This window comes from Corythoichthys intestinalis, chromosome 8 (assembly GCF_030265065.1).
Source record: "Corythoichthys intestinalis isolate RoL2023-P3 chromosome 8, ASM3026506v1, whole genome shotgun sequence".
Taxonomy (NCBI): Eukaryota; Metazoa; Chordata; class Actinopteri; order Syngnathiformes; family Syngnathidae; genus Corythoichthys; species Corythoichthys intestinalis.
Genome location: NC_080402.1, coordinates 19,546,412 through 19,569,592, shown reverse-complemented (window position 1 = coordinate 19,569,592; position 23,181 = coordinate 19,546,412). Strand labels below are relative to the sequence as shown.

The following is a 23,181-nucleotide window of genomic DNA, read 5'->3' as shown; positions in this document are numbered from 1 at the left end:
GATAGAAAGACTTGTAGTTCTTAAAAGATAAATGTTAGTACAAGTTATAGAAATTTTATATTAAAACCCCTCTTAATGTTTAAACTAGTAGCTCGCCATTGTTGATGTCAATAATAATTATGGTGCTGAAACCCATAAAATCAGTCGCACCCAAGCGCCAGCAGAGGGCGGCAAAACACCAAAAAACACAAGTAACAAGTGGAAATGACACTTTGTTGTCATTTTAATCTGTTTGAGCGGGGGTTAAATGCGTCAAATATTTTAACGTGATTAATTTTAAAAATTAATTAACACTCATTAACGCGATAATTTTGACAGCGCTAGTTATTAGCAATTGTATCTACAAGATGAATAAGCGACAAGACTTTTGTCAGGGACTGTATATCCTGCCTGCAAACGCTGCACTCTCACAGACTGTATTTTATTAATTGTTAATTGTATTATTTACATTTATTATGAAGGGGGCATCAATTAGCTGTCTTTGCTTGCACGAGTCGGGGCAAAGCTGGCTCCCTCGATTTTGATTTTATGTAAATTATGGCCTTAAGTTTAATAATTTCATGAGTATTTCGACTACTGTGAGTAATTATTGTTCAGATGACGGATGTCTCTCAGGCTCAAGTGTTTCTGTATGCAGCTTGCAGCTAGTTCGCTTCGATAGCTCAAGGTTGTTTTGTAGTTACTTCGAATCAAACTAGTGTAAGATTGCATCCTCGCACACAAGCCGTTTCAAAATTACACTCGAAGGGGGAAAAAAAAATGACACATTTTTTAGAAGACAATCGTGACATTTTGGATGCTTCTCTATTTTTAGGTGTTATTTTAGAGTCTTCAGGAGATCTCGGTAGCGGTGACTCCTTGGAAACCGAAGACGACGAAGATTCCTTCGTCCTGAGCGAGCAGGCCGGGATGGACGATGAGGATGACGAGGATGATGACGACGATGACGAATATGTGTCGTAATTTTATTTTACTGTCATTTTTTTAAGAAAAAAATAAGAGAAACTGTTTGTTTGGTCAAACTGCACGTTTCTAAGCGACGCACCCAGGCAGATAATTCATCATACTAACACCCTAAGGACTAATTTTCTTTTATTTCTACCTATACAAATATATTTTTAAAAATCAGTTCAGTTTTTTATTTCATTTTGCTTCCTGAATCTAAAAATACCTGTTGGCTTAATGGCGTTTTTTTGGTTTGTTTGTTTTCCCTTGAGTGCCACTGCCAAGAATGGCAGCCCGTCCAATGTTTTGGATGTGGTCACATGTGCAAAAAGCTCCCCTTTGATTGGACACTCATGTCCTCGAGTGTGTCCTGTCCTTGTTCACCACTCTTAGTGTGTTGATGCCTGAGGCGCGCTATTTAAGAGATTTTCCGCCTCCTCTTCTTTATCCCTCTCTCTCCCGCTCCTTATCTAATGTTCCAGTGTATAGGTGGGATGTTGATGATGTAGATAAGAGAATATTGCACTCTTTAGGTTTCTTTTCATCTTCATTCGTAACTGTGACTGTGTGGAAAAAGCAAGATAAGGGTCGGACACGCTTCTTTGTTGGTAGAGTTGAGACACGGTGTTAAGCGTTGGAAAACCAACATTTAAAAAAAAAAAAAAAAAATCATCTCAAAAGGCTCAGCAACCGATTAGTGCTTAGAGGGAGGGGGGAAAACCCAGAGGCGTCGACAGTGAAAATGATGATGTATTTTTCTAATCCATTGTTGGATGATTACAGAGGATTTGTTGTAGCATGTCCAAACGCTGCGTGACGTTGCAGCAGCCAACTTCAAAATAGCGTGTACAGATTGAAGCACGACTAGCAACAAATCACATAAAAGATGTTTACTGAGCTTGTGAAAAAAGAACATGCTGTACAGTAGATGTTATGCATTTTTTTTTCTTTTTTAAGTCTTATTCAATTTGAAAAAAAGAAGTGAGTTGCACAGTCAAAGAAGTAGAATCAAGCAAGGTGGCGGAAAGGTGAAGGTGTGCCTTTTTCCAGCAGGGACAGGTGACTATAGGAGCAGGTGACACATGCTTACTGGACTGAACCTGGCCTAAGCTGGCTGATCTGATCGTGAAACTATGTGAGAGGGACTTTACTGTCTGGCTTTTCTCTTACTACTTCTCCTTTCGTTTTTCATAGAAATGCTAAGACATAGTTAGAGACACACACAAGCTATTTAGGGGTTAACTGTTAGATTCAGCTGGACTTCCACGTTTTATACAGTATAATAGGACACCGAGTTAAAAAAATTGCCTTAGATGGCTTTACATGAAAAAAAAAAAACTAAGTTTTGATTTGCATATATGCTCACCAGCTATAATGACCGGTAAATGAACTTAGATACAGATCTGGGATCAGCTGTACTTCAGTTTTTCATGTCAGATTCTGGTTTTCAATGGACTTTTTTTTTTTTGGGGGGTAATCTAACTGGAGTAAGTATTCATTCATTGTTTCCCATATTCCTCGCCATCAACGAGATTCAAGAGTTTTTCTTTCGGAAAATGTGCTCAACATGGGTTCAAAATTGCTGATCCTTTCTGTAAGTATGACATTTTTTTCCTCAAACTTTTTTATTAGTGGTATCTAACAACATATGTAGTACAGTACCATGAATAAAAATTTGTAGGGGATACATTGAAGTCATCTGTGCATTTTTAGTTTTCAACCAGCTGTCGAAATCTCTAAAATGTGCCGTCGAAGCTAGGCATGTGCCGGTATGAGATTTTGATGGTATGACAACCTTAAGCAAAAATATTGCGGTTTCACGGTATTGCAATTATAGCTCTAAAATGTGTTATTTTATGGGTTTAAAAAAAATCAATTGAACAGGATTTTTTTAATTTTCACAACAAATTTGCAAATTGGAACACCAACATGAATATAACGTTAAAATAGATAAATAAAATAACAAAAAAATAAATAACTGAAATATTTTGAATACAATTGAAATAAATAGAACTTATAGAATAAATCCACAGCCACAGCTCAAGTTGCTCAACATTTGAACAAGAACCCTTGGTAATATAGAACTGGACTTAAACAATATGTGATCAAATTGACTTTATGTAAAACACATACCACTACTACTATTAATATTAATTAGTTGAATATTAATGGCGAGGGAGGGTAAGCGAAAGAACACGTGTGTATGACTCGTATCATTATTTACACATTATACACACACACCCTCTCTCAACACAGAAAGTCACCAGAGAGAAAAAACACCACAGGCTGTATTATCCATCCATCCATCCATCATCTTGCTCCGGGAACGGGTCGCGGGGGAAGCAGCTTTAACAGGGAAGTGCAGACTTCCCTCTCCCCAGCCACTTCAACCAGCTCCTCCGGCGGGATCCCAAGGCGTTCCCAGGCCAGCCGAGAGACATAGTCTCTCCAGCGTGTCCTGGATCGTTCCCGGCACCTCCCACCGGTTGGACATGCCCGGAACACTTCTCCAGGGAGGCGTCCAGGAGGCATCCGAACCAGATGCCCGAGCCACCTCAGCTGGCTCCTCTCAACGCGGAGGAGTAGCGGCTAAACACCGAGTCCCTCCCGGATGACCGAGCTTAGCCCAGACACCCTGTGGAAGAAACTTATTTCGGCCGCTTATATCCGGGATCTTGTTCTTTCGGTCACGACCCACAGCTCGTGACCATAAGGTGCGGGTAGGAACGTATATCGACTGGGAAATCGAAAGCTTCGCCTTTCGGCTCAGCTCCTTCTTCAGCACTACGGACTGGTGCAGAGTGCGCACTACTGCAGACGCTGCACCGTCTCGATCTCCCGCTCCCTCCTACCCTCACTCGTGAACAAGACCCCAAGATATTTGAACTCCTCCACTTGGGGCAGGCTCTCATCCCCGACCCAGAGAGGGCACTGCACCCTTTTCCGACTGAGGCCCATGGTCTCGGATTTGGAGGTGCTGACTTCACACTCGCCTGCGAACCGCTCCAGTGACAGTTGGAGGTCACGGCTTGATGAAGCCGACAGCACGACATCATCTGCAAAAAGCAGAGATGCAATGCTGAGGTCAACAAACCGGCCGCCCTCTACACCTCAGCTGCGCCTAGAAATTCTGTCCATAAAAATTATGAACAGAATTATGAACAGAATCAGTCACAAAGGGCAGCTTTGTCGGAGTCCAACCCTCACTGGCAACAAATTTGACTTACTGCCGGCAATGCGGACCAAACTCTGATACCGGTCGTACAGGGACTGACCAGCCCTCACCAAGGGGCTCGGTACCCCGTACTCCTGGAGCACCCCCCGACAGGACTCCCCGAGGCACACCGGTCGAACGCCTTCTCCAGATTCACAAAACACATGTAGACTGGTTGGGCGAACTCCCATGCACCCTCAAAAACCCTGCCGAGGGTGTACAGCTGGTCTACTGTTCCAAGTCCGGAACGAAACTGCTCCTCCTGAATCCGAGATTCAACTTCCTGATGGACCCTCCTCTCCAGCACCTCAGAATAGACTTTACCGGGAAGGCTGAGGAATGTGATCCCTCTATAATTTGAACTCACCCTCCGTAAAAAGGTCCTCCTCCCTTCTTAAAAAGGGGGACCACCAACCCGGTCTGCCAATCCAAAGGCACTGTCTCCGATGTCCATGCAATGTTGTAGAGGAATGTCAGCCACAACAGCCCCACAACATCCAGAACCTTTAGGAACTCCGGGCAGATCTCATCGACCCCCGGAGCCTTGCCACAGAGGAGCTTAGGCGGTAATATGAAAATGCTATTTTGAACAGATGTCTACAATGGCGGAAGACTTTACTAATGTAGGCTAATGATAGAGAGGAAACTAGTTAGCCGTCTTAGAAAGCATGCCAAGACGGCTAACTAGTTTCCTGTCTACCATTAGCCTACATTTGTAAAGTCTTCCGTATAGAGGAAACTAGTTAGCCGTCTTGGCATGTTAACTATCCACGTTATCTGCCTCGTTGACAAACTTACGTTATAGTATTTGTTTTACCATCGCTCTTGTAGCTGGTGGGAAACGTTCATGATAGCGTTTACTTACCTTAAATTTTGTGTAAAGTGACGGATGATGATCACGTAAATGCGAAATCATGTTGGAGGTCCTGCTGTCCTTCCTCTTCTAAGCCGCGGCCGTCTGTTTCTTATCAGTAGCTGAGGTACTCCCATAGTAGCAACTTTGTCTTTTTTGATGGGGGAAAAAGCTTAGTTGTAGTGTCACCGACAGACACAGGACAGAGCAACAACCGGAGAGGGAGGGGTGAGCGCTGCCGCTCCAACGGATTTCTCGCTGAATTTGTGTGACATAAAAAAACTAGCTAATACTATACTACGGTATGACGGAAAATTTTAGTGGTTTTGAAACCGTGACGTTTTCATACCACGTTAAACCTTGAGACCGGTAACCGGCACATGCCTAGTCCAAACTAAAATGTTACCCTGATAGTTCTTTTTTTCAATCACTTAACATGGAATTCCACTTGACATCTAGAAATTCTAATGAATATTTCTACTTGCAAACTTGTTTAGCGTAGAGTAGACACTGTAGTTATTCTAAACACTGTCGTCTTGGTTTGCGTCAAAAGCTTCTGGACATACAGATGCTTCTTTCTTTTTTACAGTGTATCTATGATTTGCTGAAATAAAAAGCTATATTGACCAACATTTGCTGCTTTGTGTCCTTTGCTAACTCAATCCGGTCTCATCATTGTTTCACTCCTCCCGAATATTTCAATTTTCAATAAGGAACAAAACAGAACCGACATACAATAGACATGTCTGTGGTAGAGGAGAAAGAAGGAACGCGTTGTCATACATGAGAAATGAAAAAGCACAAGTTGCAAAGCTGATGAAATATACAGCTGATCTTGTCTTGGAAACAAAGTGATAACTACTTGAAGTGGAAGACAAGCACGTTTATGCTTCAACTCATTTTGGAGATGAGGGTGACAAAGCGCTTGTTTGTCTGCATGTGCGCACGCGTGTAGCAGCACTGCATTATGTAGGAGGAGAACAGCTTAATTTTTCATGACTTGTCGTCACACAAACATTAAACAGTGTGTATACACAAGCAGCACAGATATGAGCTAACTAAATAGTACATTAGTGGGAGCAAACTTATAACATTGCCGAGAGAAGGCATGTACTTCATATCGACCTGGGAATCTTGTTTCTGGGCCAGTTGCAGTAACTACAACAAATATAAGCACGCATGATGATGTTCATGACTTGTGGGGACAAAAAGTCAAGAAAATTACAGAAAATCAAGGATTCCCTCAAATTTTGCCAATTCACTTTGGCTAACTTGTTAGCATAGCATAGTTCATTCACTGACAGTCATGGGCGCCGGAAGTCATTCACAGCAGAGGGTGCTGAGGATCTATTTTCGTGTTTCCCATCTAAGAACTTTGTCCAAATTTGTCATGCTCACGCATTTTTTCTAGGGTTGGGAATCTCTGGCATGAAGCCGATTCGATATGTATCTGGATACACAGGTTACGATTCGATTAAAAAATGATACATTTTTAAGGCCGAGCGATTCGATACGATTCGATACAGTTTAAAGTGATCCTCTAACTTAAATACATGTAGGCTCTAATAAACCACAATTGTTCTCTTGTGCTAAAATATGTTGTTAGAAACACATAAAACGTTAAATCAATGGCAATATTTTATAATATTTAGTCCATATTTTGACCGTTAGATGGCGCCATGGTTTGCAGGCTCGCAGTGATGACGTAATTGGTATCTTTCCAAATGTGTAGCGTGTTCAACAAGTGCTTATTGCAGCCTAACTCGCGAAGTAAAATGCCACGATGTGCTGCTTTTGGATGCAATTTCCAGTCAAATGGAAACAAGGGGAGTGGTCAAGGTGGAATTATTATTTTTAGTGAATAAATGTGCATAAGTGGAAGCTTCTCCCCCTTTTTGGTCCCTGTATACACGTATCCTACCCACCAGGTGTTACAACTGGTGCCCGAACATTTTTCCTGGATCCTCAGTCAAGTAATGGATCCGTCTATTTTCTGGATCCGACGGTCCCACCGCGTCTGCAATATTGGTTTCGGATCTATCCATTTTTTTTATTTTTTCGGTCCCAAACAGCAGCTTTTCGGATCAGTCTATTTTGTGGAATTGACGGCCTGACACGGCTGCGACATTGCCATGAGATCGGTCTAATTCCTGGATCTTCGAGTGAGTAAAAAACGCGGATTTGGATTAATATTGCTATCTTTTACGTTGACTATTCTTCGTGGGAGTTTTCCCCAAATCATACTAAACAATTAAAGCACTATGGCACGCTACAGTGACGACAGTGACTCTGACGTGGACCTTACAACAATGTTGGGAGTTCGTCAGGGAACGCGTGTTTGCGTACTGCTGAGCTCCCGAGTGAAGCGTGGTCAAGGTGGAAATATTATTTTTTGTGAATAAATGTGCATAGTGGAAGCTTCTCCCTTTTTGGTACTTTTATACACATATCCTAGCTACCACGCGTTACAATGTACAAGACATGGATTACACAAGGTGTGCTCTTTGGCCTGTACTGTATGTAAAGCACACGACAGCTCTGGATGCTAACAATCTACTTAATTATATTGGGATAAGTTTGAAAACGCAATATGCTTACCTTGAATATCTGCTAATAAAACCGGACAGCATACACTCACGCTCCCAACCGGACTTCCCAACAGGACTCCCTCGCATCACCAGTTTTGCCCAACTTTTGTCTTATCAGGTATTTGCTGCACGCATTTTTCCCTGATGCTCGTCTTGTGAACGACTTACAGTGCTGTCCTGCTCTTCACTTTTCAGATCTGGTTCAAATAGGAAGGGTAGAACTGACGACATGTTGGGAAAGCTAACGAGTGACACGCTGGAATTTCGGCAACAGGACCAGTGACGTCACGCACTGCGACGTAACAAGAATGGCGACCTATCACTTAAAATAATTTTACAAACTTTATTAAAACTAAAACATGAAGAGGGGTTTTAATATCAAATTATTATAACTCATACTAACATTTATCTTTTAAGAATTACTTGTCTTAAAAATAGAGGATCCCTTTAAGAACGATACGATTCGATAAAGAGTGAAAACGATACAATAGTAAACATTTGTTGTGTGTGTTCATACAGTATTTTAAACATATAAAAAAAGATTAAAGATTAAATTAAACAACAAAATTTCATACCAATGTTATGTTTTATTTTTTTCAGGGAAAAAAAAAATTAAAACTTACTATATGACCGTCATTTTGTTGGATGGGATTGATAATAAATAAAACTCCAGTGACAGACAACAATAAAGTGCAGTAATTTAATTACTGTATTTCCTGGTGTTTTGAACACAAAAGGTAAGTAATTTAAGTGCGATTATTTTTCAGGGTTAAAATCTCACGATCTCTGTACCGCTTCACACTTCACACTAGCTCTGTCCCATGCGAACAGATCTGGCTGCCTTCGTCACTTCAAAGTCCGACTTTTGTTTTCCGGGGTCCGTTGAAAATCAGTCGCTGCAGGTCGCTGGCGTGGTGTGCAAACTGTCCATTGTTTTAGCATGTTGCTTCGCCACTACTAGTTTCGTTTTGAGCTGTGAAGAAAACGCTACGGAGCGTGCGTTACAGTGGTTTTGGTAGCTCTTGCGTTGTTATGACACGCCCGTGACGATCGGGTAATGACGGCGACTACTAGCGGTTCTGCCTAAATCAGTGCTTCTCAATTATTTTCTGTTACGCCCCCCCCAAGGAAGAGGTAAATGTTTCGCGCCCCCCCCAACTCTCTGCCGCCACTGTAAATAGTATCATGTCTATAATATTACTATAATAAGTACGCCTCAGCCTAACATTGTGTCCTTTTTTTTTTCTATTAAAGAAAAAAGTAACATAGATCAACTTATAATAAAGTATAACTTTATTAACATTGTTTTGCTTGTAACAGAAAAGACAACGCGCATCAATTTGCCTTAATAAAAAAAAAAAAAAAAGTCACATCCAAACTGTAAAAATACACTCAAGGTACATTTTTGACCATTTGATACTGAAAAATAAAATGTAAAAAAATCAGTAAATAATAACAAATTCAAATTGATTAGAAACATTTACTCTTCAGGACAACATGCCAAAAATTTTGACCGAAAAAAACAAAACTGAATAGAAGGAAGAATAGAATAGAAAAAAGTGTCTTTGGACAGAAGGAAAGTTTTTATTTTCGCTGATTCACCACAGTGCTCACTGGTTTACTGATATAACACTGACAAAGTGGGACGATTGTGACAATTGGCAATATTCGGCACGTTTTCGCTGAAAAACAATCAAGCGGTTTATCAATGAGATTGAGGTCTAATGTCTTTAAGTGGCGTCTTAACTGATTTGGCTTCAGACTCTCCTCTATAATCATTTTTAGACTCAGTAAACAGTGGTCTTTCCTCATTTCCCACTATATTAAAAGCCAAAAGGCAAACGGCCCGAAAAAAAGCGCATTCTCAGCGGCCGAGGGAGAACCGTAGGTGGGGGCGGTGGTCGTGACGATCCCAAACCGAAAACGGCACTTCTCGGCCGGACACATGAGAACCGGAGAAGACAGTGGGTCGCTGCGTGAGTCCAGCTCTGCATGAGTCTCTTCCGTGTGCTCTTTGCTTACTTAAAAAATACTGCACGCACTTTGAAAATGAGAGCGCCACTGCCACCCACGGAGTGGATGTGCAAGTACACTTTATTCTAGTACGGCAAAAAAAAAACATGTTCCCCGAGGTCACTCGCGCCACCCCTGGCATCGCTCTGCGCCCCCCTGGGGGGGGCGCGCCCCACCATTTGAGAAGTACTGGCCTAAATGAATGGGAAGTTGAGGCAAACACGACGGCGGTCACAATCTAAGTGCGCTGTGTGGTGAATGACACAAGTGCAGCATGTAAGGTAAAAGCTATATTATTATCATATTAAGCAATGCATTGAACTAGGCATTAGAAGCCGATTCTTGTGCTTGCGATAGCCGAATTCTATCTCTACTATCGGTTCATTGAATATTTAATGGATAATTACTGTCGAATGGTAACTTTACTATTGATACAGCTGTATCACTCACCTGTAAAACCGGATATCCGGTCGTATCGGTTTATCGTTCTCAAGCTTAATTTTTTCCATATAAGGCGTGCACAATGGCAGTACACACACATGCTGGATAGTTTACGTACTTCTACTAGGCTACTACAAAGACAATGTTCTATTTCACCCACAGTGTGTGTTGGAGTTTTTGTACTGGAAATGAAAGCACTCGTGCATTATAACGCAAATCATAGCGGCTAGATGGCGCAATGATACACAAACACATTTGAAAACTAAAAGGTCCAATAAGCCTCAGTTTGACACCCCCTTTTCACAACTCTTTAATAAATGGCACACAAATATCCAACAGCGCTCTGCACGGCGGCAGCTCAACAACAAAAATAATGTGGCTCCAATGCAAGCTTGTCTTACCTATCTGAAGACACCAAAGGTAGATAGAACTCTCATCATAATTATCTTCATTTTCGACCTCGAATTGAATTTTAGAAAATTTCGCTGTTTTGTAAAGAAAATCACTAATTTGTAACGCCTCCACTGTCAACAGTTAACTTTTCCAATAGTGCCTTATTCAACGTGACCTGGTGACCATGTTATTCACAAAAAAAATATTTTTTAAACATATACATATTGTAATAGCCCCGAATGAGGGAACAGAAGGAGAGGAATGAATGATGGATACCTTCACTTTATTGTGGCAACAATAGAAAAAAAACACAAATAACTGCGAACTGCTGCAACATGCGTCCAACACTCTCGCTCACGCCGTCCTACCACACCCCCTACTTCCCCCTACGTCACCACTCGGCAGTCCCATGGCCCCTTCGCGGCCCGCAGAAAGTTACGGACATTACAATATAAACATATATATATACCGTATGTATATATATATATACAGTGCCTTGCAAAAGTATTCGGCCCCCTTGAACCTTGCAACCTTTCGCCACATTTCAGGCTTCAAACATAAAGATATAAAATTTTAATTTTTTGTCAAGAATCAACAACAAGTGGGACACAATCGTGAAGTGGAACAAAATTTATTGGATAATTTAAACTTTTTTAACAAATAAAAAACTGAAAAGTGGGACGGGCAATATTATTCGGCCCCCTTGCGTTAATACTTTGTAGCGCCACCTTTTGCTCCAATTATTGCTGCAAGTCGCTTGGGGTATGTTTCTATCAGTTTTGCACATCGAGAGACTGACATTCTTGCCCATTCTTCCTTGCAAAACAGCTCGAGCTCAGTGAAGTTGGATGGAGAGTGTTTGTGAACAGCAGTCTTCAGCTCTTTCCACAGATTCTCGATTGGATTCAGGTCTGGACTTTGACTTGGCCATTCTAACACCTGGATACGTTTATTTTTTAACCATTCCATTGTAGATTTGGCTTTATGTTTTGGATCATTGTCCTGTTGGAAGATAAATCTCCGTCCCAGTCTCAGGTCTTGTGCAGATACCAACAGGTTTTCTTCCAGAATGTTCCTGTATTTGGCTGCATCCATCTTCCCATCAATTTTAACCATCTTCCCTGTCCCTGCTGAAGAAAAGCAGGCCCAAACCATGATGCTGCCACCACCATGTTTGACAATGGGGATGGTGTGTTCATGGTGATGAGCTGTGTTGCTTTTACGCCAAACATATCGTTTTGCATTGTGGCCAAAAAGTTCAATTTTGGTTTCATCTGACCAGAGCACCTTCTTCCACATGTTTGGTGTGTCTCCCAGGTGGCTTGTGGCAAACTTTAAACGAGACTTTTTATGGATATCTTCGAGAAATGGCTTTCTTCTTGCCACTCTTCCATAAAGGCCAGATTTGTGCAGTGTACGACTGATTGTTGTCCTATGGACAGACTCTCCCACCTCAGCTGTAGATCTCTGCAGTTCATCCAGAGTGATCATGGGCCTCTTGGCTGCATCTCTGATCAGTTTCCTCCTTGTTTGAGAAGAAAGTTTGGAAGGACGGCTGGGTCTTGGTAGATTTGCAGTGGTCTGATGCTCCTTCCATTTCAATATGATGGCTTGCACAGTGCTCCTTAAGATGTTTAAAGCTTGGGAAATCTTTTTGTATCCAAATCCGGCTTTAAACTTCTCCACAACAGTATCTCGGACCTGCCTGGTGTGTTCCTTGGTTTTCATAATGCTCTCTGCACTTTAAACAGAACCCTGAGACTATCACAGAGCAGGTGCATTTATACGGAGACTTGATTACACACAGGTGGATTCTATTTATCATCATCGGTCATTTAGGACAACATTGGATCATTCAGAGATCCTCACTGAACTTCTGGAGTGAGTTTGCCGCACTGAAAGTAAAGGGGCCGAATAATATTGCACGCCCCACTTTTCCGTTTTTTATTTGTTAAAAAAGTTTAAATTATCCAATAAATGTTGTTCCACTTCACGATTGTGTCCCACTTGTTGTTGATTCTTGACAAAAAAAATAAATTTCATATCTTTATTTTTGAAGCCTGAAATGTGGCGAAAGGTTGCAAGATTCAAGGGGGCCGAATACTATACATATATATATATATATATATATATATATATATATATATATATATATATACACCGTATATATATAAACACTCAACTGCCACTTAATTAGGTACACCATGCTAGTAACGGCTTGGACCCCCTTTTGCCTTCAGAACTGCCTCAATTCTTTGTGGCATAGATTCAACAAGGTGCTCGAGGCATTTCTCAGAGAGTCTGGTCCATATTGACATGATGGCATCACACAGTTGGTGCAGATTTGTCGGCTGCACATCCATGATGCGAATCTCCCGTTCCACCACATCCCAAAGATGCTCTATTGGATTGAGATCTGCTGACAGTGGAGGCCATTTGAGTACAGTGAACTCATTGGCATGCTCAAGAAACCAGTCTGAGATGATTCCAGCTTTATGACATGGCGCATTATCCTGCTGAAAGTAGCCATCAGAAGTTGGGTACGTTGTGGTCATAAAGGGATGGACATGGTCAGCAAGAATACTCAGGTAGGCCAACGATGCTTAATTGGTACCAAGGGGCCCAAAGAGTGCCAAGAAAATATTCCCCACACCATTACACTACCAGCCTGAACCGTTGATACAAGGCAGGATGGATCCATGCTTTCATGTTGTTGACGCCAAATTCTGACCCTACCATCCGAATGTCGCAGCACAAATAGAGACTCATCAGACCAGGCAACGTTTTTCCAATCTTCTATTGTCCAATTTCGATGAGCTTGTGCAAATTGTAGCCTCAGTTTCCTGTTCTTAGCTGAAAGGAGTGGCACCCGGCGTGGTCTTCTGCTGCTGTAGCCCATCTGCCTCAAAGTTCGACGTACTGTGCGTTCAGAGATGCTCTTCTGCCTACCTTGGTTGTAACGGGTGGTTATTTGAGTCACTGTTGCCTTTCTATCAGCTCGAACCAGTCTGGCCATTCTCCTCTGACCTCTGGCATCAACAAGGCATTTCCGCCCACAGAACTGCCGCTCACTGGATATTTTTCTCTGTCATTCTCTGTAAACCCTAGAAATGGTTGTGCGTGAAAATCCCAGTAGATCAGCAGTTTCTGAAATACTCAGACCAGCCCTTCTGGCACCCACAACCATGCCACGTTCAAAGTCACTCAAATCACCTTTCTTCCCCATACTGATGGTCGGTTTGAACTGCAGGAGATTGTCTTAAATCATGTCTACATGCCTAAATACACTGAGTTACCGCAATGTGATTGGCTGATTAGAAAGTGTTAACCAGCAGTTGGACAGGTGTACCTATATATATATATGTATGGCAGAAAACACTCAGGTGACTTTAAGTTCTGCTCTGAGACCCCCATTTTGGCCAACTTTTAAAATTGTCCGATATACATGTATGATACAACATTGGAAAGCTTAAACTCTCAATTTTCTGGGGAAAAAATTTTTTGAACAGGAGGGCATTAAAAAAAAAAAAAAAAGGGCAGGAACCCTGACGTTCTGGAGATCCAACACCTTTTTTAAACAGCAAAACCCTATCTGAAGGTGAGAGCACGCGAGGGCAGAATTACAGACACCATGACTTTAACGAGATATTTTCGCGTACTTACTTTGTTTCGATCCAAAAACTCTATGTAGCATGTATCACTGAGTGTCAAGACACAGCTGTGAATGGCCACAGCTGGATTTTTGGGGGGATTTAATGGGTGAAACATGGTAATATAGCAAGGGTCGCGAAGCAGAAATCGCAGACATCAAGGAGTGGTCGAGAGTTTCTTTTTCATATATTTACCCTTTTAAACGTTTTTCCATTTTTCTTTGATTAAATCCATTATTTATCATCTAACATATCGGAGAAAATGCGACAGTAACCAAAAAAGTACAACTAAGCGATAGTTATGAGGTAGATATCCGACATTTTTTTTTCATTTTGAAGTCATATGTTTAAAAGTTTAAAATATGCAAGTGAATAATTTTTTTAAGTCGTTTTGTTTTTTTAAACGAAATATAAGACATCAATTAATGATTCTAAACTAAAAATGACCTTTTGAATAATAAATATAATTAATTACCTTCATTTTATGGCTGGGTTGAAACAAAAGCTGTTGCGCGACGTCTGTAAACGGGGGTTTCCGGGGTAAAACCGACAAATTAAAAATAGTTCAGAGACTTCATGCGTGATTAATCTGCTATTGCAGCATATAGAGATATTGTTCTATCAAACACAACAGTTGTTTTGGCTTAAAATACAGCAGTTTCTTTTAAAGAGGAGTGCAAGAGCAGAAACTGCTTTTTCAGTCTTGTCTGTTTTTTCCGCATAATCCCAAAAGTTAAATACTCTATTGTTTCAATGTTTCATTTATTTATTTATTTGGCTTTATTTAAAAAAAAAAAAATTAAATGCCCCAACACCACCAGCCATGTCACAGATTATGTGTTGTGGTACCTAATTAAAGAGGGAAATTGATATTGGAAACATTTCAACTGTTCAGTTAAAATAGATCGGACGTCTATTGCCATCAATGGCAGCCAAAGAATTAAGCTATGTGAGGTCACGGGAGGTTTATTAAACAAACCAAAAAAATATGAATAAATTTCCCAGAGCAAAATACACACAGGTGACACTCGTTTGAATTTGTATCTTATTCTGTTTTTCAATTAATTACAATTTGTTTTAATTTGTATGTTTTAATTTATCTAATTAATGTTGTTATTTCAGTTAAAAAATATATTACTCATAGCTTTTTGAAATTTACATTTTTTTAAATTACTTTATTTCATCTTAAATTTTCTCTCTCTCTCTCTCTCTCTCTCTCTCTATATATATATATATATATATATATATATATATATAGATAGATAGATAGATAGATAGATAGATAGATAGATAGATAGATATAGATATTAGGGCTGTCAAAATTATCGCGTTAACGCGCGGTAATTAATTTTTTTAATTAATCACGTTAAAATATTTGACGCAATTAACGCACATGTCCTGCTCAGAAAGTATTCTGCCTTTTGGTAAGTTTTACAGCAAGACTTTTTGTGCTGTCCAACAGCGAACTCTTGTGGTCGCTTTGCGACATGGTTTATTGTTTTCTTTCCAGTTCATTATGGCTGCACGACGTCTCGGGCTGATAATGTTGTGCTTATATGATCCTTGGACAAGATTTGTCCGTAAGTATGGTTGTTGTAAAGAATGTACATATTATGTTAGTAAGCGAAATGTTATATTTTTTGTATGAGACGCTTTTTGTTTATGTTTACTGAACCTGTATAGCGTGCTAAGCTAACGTTGTTGCTAATGCAATGCTTGTGTACTTTTTTTTTTGTAGTTTTACAACGGTCTAAAGTGGACAATGGTTTGAGGCCATTTTATTAATAAATCAGATGAAAAAGTAAGAAGTCTAATTATTAAGGCGTCGTTCACTAGCTGTCTAGCTTTGGAAAAAGTAGACGCTTCGAAGTGAGGACATCATAGACAGATTTGAATGACAGTAGAGTGAAATGCCCACTACAGTCCTTTTGTACCGTATGTTGAATGTATATATCCATCTTGTGTCTTATCTTTCCATTACAACAATTTATTTTACAGAATACATATATAATTTACAGAAAAATATGACATATTTTATAGATGGTTTGAATTGCGATTAATTGCGATTAATTACGATTAATTAATTTTTAAGCTGTAATTAACTCGATTAAAATTTTTACTCGTTTGACAGCCCTAATATATATATATATATATATATATATATATATATATATATATATATATTTTTTTTTTTTTTTTTTTTTTTTTTTTTTTTTGCAAAATACGTGCGAAATACGGATATCTAACGGGGCCACAAATTATTGTCCCGTGAGCCGCAATGAGCCCCAAGGCCACAAGTTTGAGACCCCTGTTTTGTATGAATGTTATTAAAAAAATCAAGAAAAAAAAAAATCATAATTGATGCATGAAACGGTTAAAAATACTTTCAACCACTGCGACATAAAACCTGTACAGCTCATTTGATCATAGTCTCACGAATCGTTTTTAGCATGAGTTTTTTCCCTTGTGTTCTGATATTTACATGTTTCTGCGTGGGTCTGTACTGTAGCCTATGCTTGGACATTTTGTACATCAGTGTCTGCCTGTGACTAAATGTCAAACGCCCCTTTTAACACGCACTTGTGCTCTCTCCGTGAGCACCGCTTGTGGAAATATGCATAGATACAATCTCAGAGGCTCTCTTCCACCCTGTCGTTGGACAAAAGCCAACAATACAAAAACGAGCTGTGGAGACGGAAAGCCGGAGCTGTGATGGGAAGTGGCTCAATTTGCAGGAAGCACTTTTGATGTTCGGAAATCAGGTTTCTAGGATAAGCCAGCGATGGTGACGCAGGTTTTGTTTATCCAGTCATTTTTTAGCAGTAGCTTGACTTTTTTTATGTTGATATACTGCCATTTGTTCAAAGCAGTACACCCAATGTACCTATGAGAACATTAGGTATTTACATAATTTGTCATGATGAACACTAAGAGCTAGAAAAACAACTAGCTTCTATAACAGTACAGATTTCAAATTCAATCAAATCAATCAAATTTATTTATATAGCCCTTTACAAAACCCGAAAGGTCCCCAAAGTGCTTTACAACAAAGACAAACATGGCACATAGTAAATAAAAGGCAGGAAAGTATTATACAATGACATTAGGAAGAAAAGAAAAGAAAAAAGAAACGAAACAACGCATCACGATTAGTCAGACAGCAAACAAAACAATAAAACAGATCAAATCCGAAAACATTAAAAACCCTAAAGAAATAAAACCAGGCTAAACTAATCTTGGGGAAAGGCGAGTCTAAAAAGGTGTGTCTTTAAACGAGATTTAAAAAGGCCCAAATTTGTAGTGGTGCGGATTTCAGGGGGAAGACTATTCCATAACCTGGGTGCAGCAACCGCAAAAGATCGGTCTCCCCACTGTTTGAGTTTGGACCTTGGGACTTGCAAATGAAGTTGGCCGGTAGACCGAAGACTCCTGCCAGAGTTACGGATGGTTAAAATTTCTGATAAGTAAGAAGGAGCCTGGCCATTGACAGAATTAAAAACAAACAGTAAAAGTTTAAAATCAATTCTAAAATGGAGACAAGATTTGCAACTGTTAATGTGATCCTGCCAAACATTATAAATATCAAAATTGATCTGTAAGAAGAGCTAATCAAACCTTTTATAGTTTATCATCTGATTTTGATGAACATTTAGCAGAAAACCAGATAAGTAAGTACTTACTTTTCAAGAATTTTTAGGCCAATATATCTGGGTACTATCAGTGTCAACCTTCAGCATAGGCGAGCTAGACCTGCGATCAAGGATTGTTGATTTGTATAAAGCTGGGAAAGGATACAAAACCATCTCTAAAAGTCTGGATGTTCATCAATCGACAGTCAGAGAAGTCTACAAATGGAGAGAGTTTGGCACTTTTGCTTCTCTCCAAAAGGAGTTGCCGTCTACCAAAGATGACGCCAAGAGGTCAGCGCAGAATACTCAGAAAAGAATAATAAAATACTCAAAAAAGAACCCTAGAGTGTCTGCTGAAATCACTGGCACAGTCCAATATCTCTGTGCACACATTGACTACTGTATATGTGAAACTATGGCCAAGAATGGTGTTCATGTGAAGACTCCACTGAGGAAGCCACTGCTGTCAAAAAAAATATTGTTGCTCATTTAATGTTCGCAAAAATGCTCTTGGACACTCCACAGAAGTTTTGGAAAAACATTTTGTGGACCGACGAAACCAAAGTTGAATTATTTGGGAGTAACACACAACGTCATTTGTGGAGGAAAAATGGAACAGGTTACCAACATCAACACCTCAACCCCACCGTAAAGCATGGTGGAGGGAGCATCATGATTTGGGGCTGTTTTGCTACCTCAGGGCCTGGACAGCTTCCAATCATTAATGGTAGAATGAATTCAAAAGTTTATCAGGATGTTTTGTAGGAAAACCTAAGGCTGTCTGTTAGAAAGTTAAAGCTAAAAAGGGGATGGATGCTGCAACAAGACAATGATCCAAAACACATAAGTAAATCAACTTCAGAATGGTTTCAGAAGAACAACATACACGTTCTGGAATGGCCAAGTCAAAGTCCAGACTTGAACCCCATTGAGATACTATGGCATGACCTAAAGACAACGATTCATGTCAGACATCCCAGGACTCTGACTGAACTACAGCAGTTTTGTAGAGAAGAATGAGCCAAGATTAGTCCTGATCAATGTGCCAGACTGATCTGCAGCTACAGGAAGCGTCTGGTTAAAGGTATTGCTGCTAAAGGGAGGGCCACAAAATATTAAATGTGATGCTTCACTTACTTATTTTTCCCCCTTCTGTCATTGTTTGCATACTATGCTCATTAAAATATGAAAACCTGAAAATGTTTGGATGATTTTAGTTAAAACAGACACTGATTTTTCATCTGTGTGATTTTGACAAAGATCAGCTCACTTTTCATAGTGATTTTATGCAGAAATGTGAGAAATTCCAAAAGGTTTTCATACCACTGTACACTTTCGCCAAGGGCAACTAGTGCCATTATAATAAACAAGGTTTTAATTTTTTCCATACATTACCTCTCTACAATACTGTATATTTACAATGCTATTTATTCTCTTTGTGCGACTCTTTAGTCGAGGTGCTGAGGAGGCAGGACGACTCACTTTAATGGTCACCGTTAGTCAATATACTCACACACACAGTCGGAAACTCATGTTACTCTGGCTGAATCAGCACGCACATTAGCGAATGGGGCAGGAAAGGTTTAATAGCTGTAAACTATTTACCGTTTGAAGTGGGCCTTTTTTCTAAAGGACAAATCATTATTTCATCGTGCGCCTGTAATGAGAACTCCGTGCGTGATGAATACTGTACATAAAAATGCCACGATATGTTGACAGGTAGCCGTAAAATCACGAGAGAGTATTTAAAATAAGTGAACTACACGGACCTGTATATTATGTTTAACAGTTTTTAATAGAACCATGGTGCCTGTGTGATGGTGATAAGTTCGTTTTCAGCTTATTCCAATCAACTACAAAATCCTACACACATTTGGGCTTTTCTATGCCCAGTCATATATACAGCAGTGTTTTTCAACCTTTTTTGACTCACGGCACGTTTTTACATTGGAGAAAAACTTGCGGCACACCACAAACCAAAAATGTTCCAAAAGTATTTTCTGTACAGTATATTTAATTATGAAATAATTTCTCAGTATGTACAGTGCCCTCCATAATTATTGGCACCCCTGAAAAAAACCATTTCTGTGTAGATTTGGCAATATGTTTAGGGTCATTGTCTTGCTGAAAGACCCAGTGACGACCCATCTTCAGCTTTCGGGCAGATGGCAATAGATTTTGATTTAAAATGTCCTGGTACTTCAACGCATTCATGATGCCATGCACCCTAAAAAGGTTCCCAGGGCCTTTGGAAGCGAAACAGCCCCACAGCATCAGTGATCCACCCCCATACTTCACAGTGGGTATGAGGTGCTTTTCAGCATGTGCATCTTTCATGGCACGCCAGACCCACTTAGAGTGTTGCCAAAAAGCTCAATCTTGGTCTCATCTGACCAAAGCACACGGACCGTGTGTATTTTGGTGTGAGACCAAGAAACAAAAAACACATCTTTTTCAGGGGTGCCAATTATTATGGAGGGCACTGTTTACTTAGTGTGAAACTTGGGCCTGTTTAGATGAACACAAAGTCCTTATTCTTCAACAGCTCTTAGTCTTTGTTTTTTTTTTGTGTGTGTGTTTTTTTGTTTTTTTTTAGCAGTGAGGCTTGAAAAAGCTCAGAATTATCAGACAGGGGGACTTCTCGCAGACAATGGCTTTGCAGACAGGGAGTATTAATGTCTCAGTCACGGTGATGGGACTTTTTGGATTTAGCATCCGGGTAACTGATTTTAAGGGCTTTCTCATTTACCTTCGTAGTTTTTATCAAAAAAGTTGCCCGTTTCTCTGTGTTTTCACGAAGGCGAATAAAACAGTTCATCGAGTAGTTTTAGAGTGACGGATGTTTCGTTTGGAGATGACTTTTAGGAAAGCTGCTCGTGTTGCGTTCAAGAACTGCTCGGATTTCTAGCTGTCAGCCATTTTGCTCTCCTTGACAATGTGTAAGAATAAAACACAGGGGGAGGATTGACGCTCGTCACATATGGATGAAATAGAAAGGACACTTTCGAGTATATCGACATATGACGAGTCTAACCAAATAATGTGCAGTAGACGTGCTGGGGTCCACATTGTCGCGGACAAGGTCGTTGATGGCTAGAAATCCGAGCAGTTTTTGTACGCGACACAAGAAATATTGCGCTCATCTGCACACAACTGAGAACTTTCTACCTACTCCTTCCTACCTTACTACTGCAAATCCGCCCGACGACGTAAAAAAAAACATTGTAATAGCCCCGAATGGCGAAATAGAAAGGAGAGGAGTCGGTGACGACTTTCCCACTTTATTGTGGCAACAATGGAAAATAATAAATAAAATAACAGCGGCATCCGCAACATTCGACCGCCTCTCTCTCTCTGGCTTGGCTAACTCCGCTCCCACGGCACACGCCGTTCTCCCTCTCTCCTTGCTTGCTTCCCACTACGTCACCACTCTGTAGTCTGATGGCCCCTTCAAGGGCCCGCACAGTTACCGACGTTACAATATTTATATACAGTATATAAATGCGACATTAGATAATTTCTCGCGGCACACCTGACGATCTCTCACGGCACACTAGTGTGCCGCGGCACACCGGTTGAAAAACACTGATATACAGTATTTAATAGTTCTTGAGTTTTCTGCTCATTCTAAAGTGCACTACCTCATCCATGCGTATTATGTTGTGTAGCGCATAAGCTTTTCAAGGTCACAAATGAGCTGGAGCCTATCCTTTGCCAAGGTTTGCAAAGATGTGGGGTAAACCCTAGACTGGTCACCAATCAATCGCAGGGCACTTATAGACAAACAAGCATTCACACCTCGCAATTCTAGTAATTTTCAAATCTGATGAAGCATACTATAACTTTAAAACCGTGGGAAAGGAACTCAAGAAATGAAATGTGGTCATACAAACTAGGAAGAACCTTTTATTGTACAAAGTCCTACAAAATTCTCATAAACTGGGGCACTGCAGGGCCTTGTTTAGCATATATAGTAGCACTTCGAACCCTGGTTGTGCACTCAGTCTCACCCCCTGGGCTGCAAAAGTATGGCCACACACAAATGTTTTGTTTTGAGGTTTTTTGGCTACAGACAATTAATTTTTACAGCCAAGACACATGAGAATGGGATAACATGAGTGGCTTGCACGTTTAAAACCCCCGAACACAACCTTTGTCGGGAGTGGCGCTTACATCTTGCAAAATTCGTACCACATACTCTCGTTAGTGCATAATTTGTAAATCATAAGGTGTTGGAACACAAAATACATATGACTGCGCAGGGATGACGAGACAGGCACAGGTCCTCGAACTTACGTAGAAAATGATGCTGAAAAAACCCCGCAAATCCCCACTTGCCATGCTGTGGGACTTACAGGCTTCAATTTCAGATAATATCCATTGTATAAATGTTATGACAACAATTTACAATTATTTAGGCTATACTCTGCACAGCACGGGCAATTGCCCACATAACCACAGGTGGGACTTACAGTACACACTCAGCAATTAAATTCTCAACAAGTCTAACTTGTAAAACAAAACAAAAAATCTGAGATTGCAATAAATACCACAAACCCATTCTTTGCGATAACTATGAAATTTTAGGTCTGAGTCAATAATTACGACAAGAATTCTGACTTGATTTCTAGCTGTAAGTGACATTGTGCTAAGGTGCGTGCTTATCTTTGACCTTTCCTTTTTTGGCACAAAAATGATCACTTCTGTCTTTTTCACATTTTGCGGGAGAAAATTCTGGCACATCCATTCATTGATTTGATGAATGCATTTATTTACTCAGAGAGACCAAGGGACTATAATCATGTGGGGACACAGAAATGTAGAGTTGAGTGTCTTCTGCATAGGTGTGATAGGTCATATGTAATACTGTTCCATGATCTGAGCTCGGTGAAGCATATAAATGTTAAATAAAAGCGGTCCAAGAATGGACCCTTGAGGGACTCCATACGTGAACTTGGTTCGTTCTGACTGATGGTTTCCGATTGACACAAAGAAATCCCTATCATGTAAATAAGATGTGAACCACTGAAGAACAGTGTCAGTGAGCCCTACCCACTGTTCCAATCTGCTGAGTAATATATTGTGATCAACCATATCGAATGAAAAGACTGTTCAATTCAATCAGTTAATATAAACATATCTGATGTAAAAGACGTATAGAATGGATCATGTAATAACATGTAGCACATGAAAAGTAACGTGTAACTTTGCCAAATAACTAATTACTCTTACATTGAGGTAACGGAGTTACTAACTTAATTACTTTTGGGGAGAATTAATTTGTAACTGTAACTAATTACTTTTAAAGTAAAGATTAACAACACAGATGATACATGTAAAATATTATACATTAAAATTGGTTCATTGTGCACACAAAATCCTGATACTCTAAAATGCCTTTGATATTCAAATTTTAGGTGCACTGATCATATAATCTTGCACTTAAAAAAGTGGC

General features: G+C 40.1%; 1 protein-coding gene across 1 annotated transcript in view; it reads left to right on the top strand.

Moving 5' to 3' along the window:
* The window catches only part of spock3 (SPARC (osteonectin), cwcv and kazal like domains proteoglycan 3), a 51,464-nt gene extending 45,820 nt beyond the window's left edge, over window positions 1–5,644 (top strand). Inside the window, exon 11 of the mRNA XM_057843462.1 lies at window positions 815–5,644. Coding sequence (XP_057699445.1) covers window positions 815–963 — 149 coding nt within the window. The 3' untranslated portion in view covers window positions 964–5,644. The remainder of the gene's footprint in view (window positions 1–814) is intronic.
* Window positions 5,645–23,181: the final 17,537 nt, after the last annotated feature.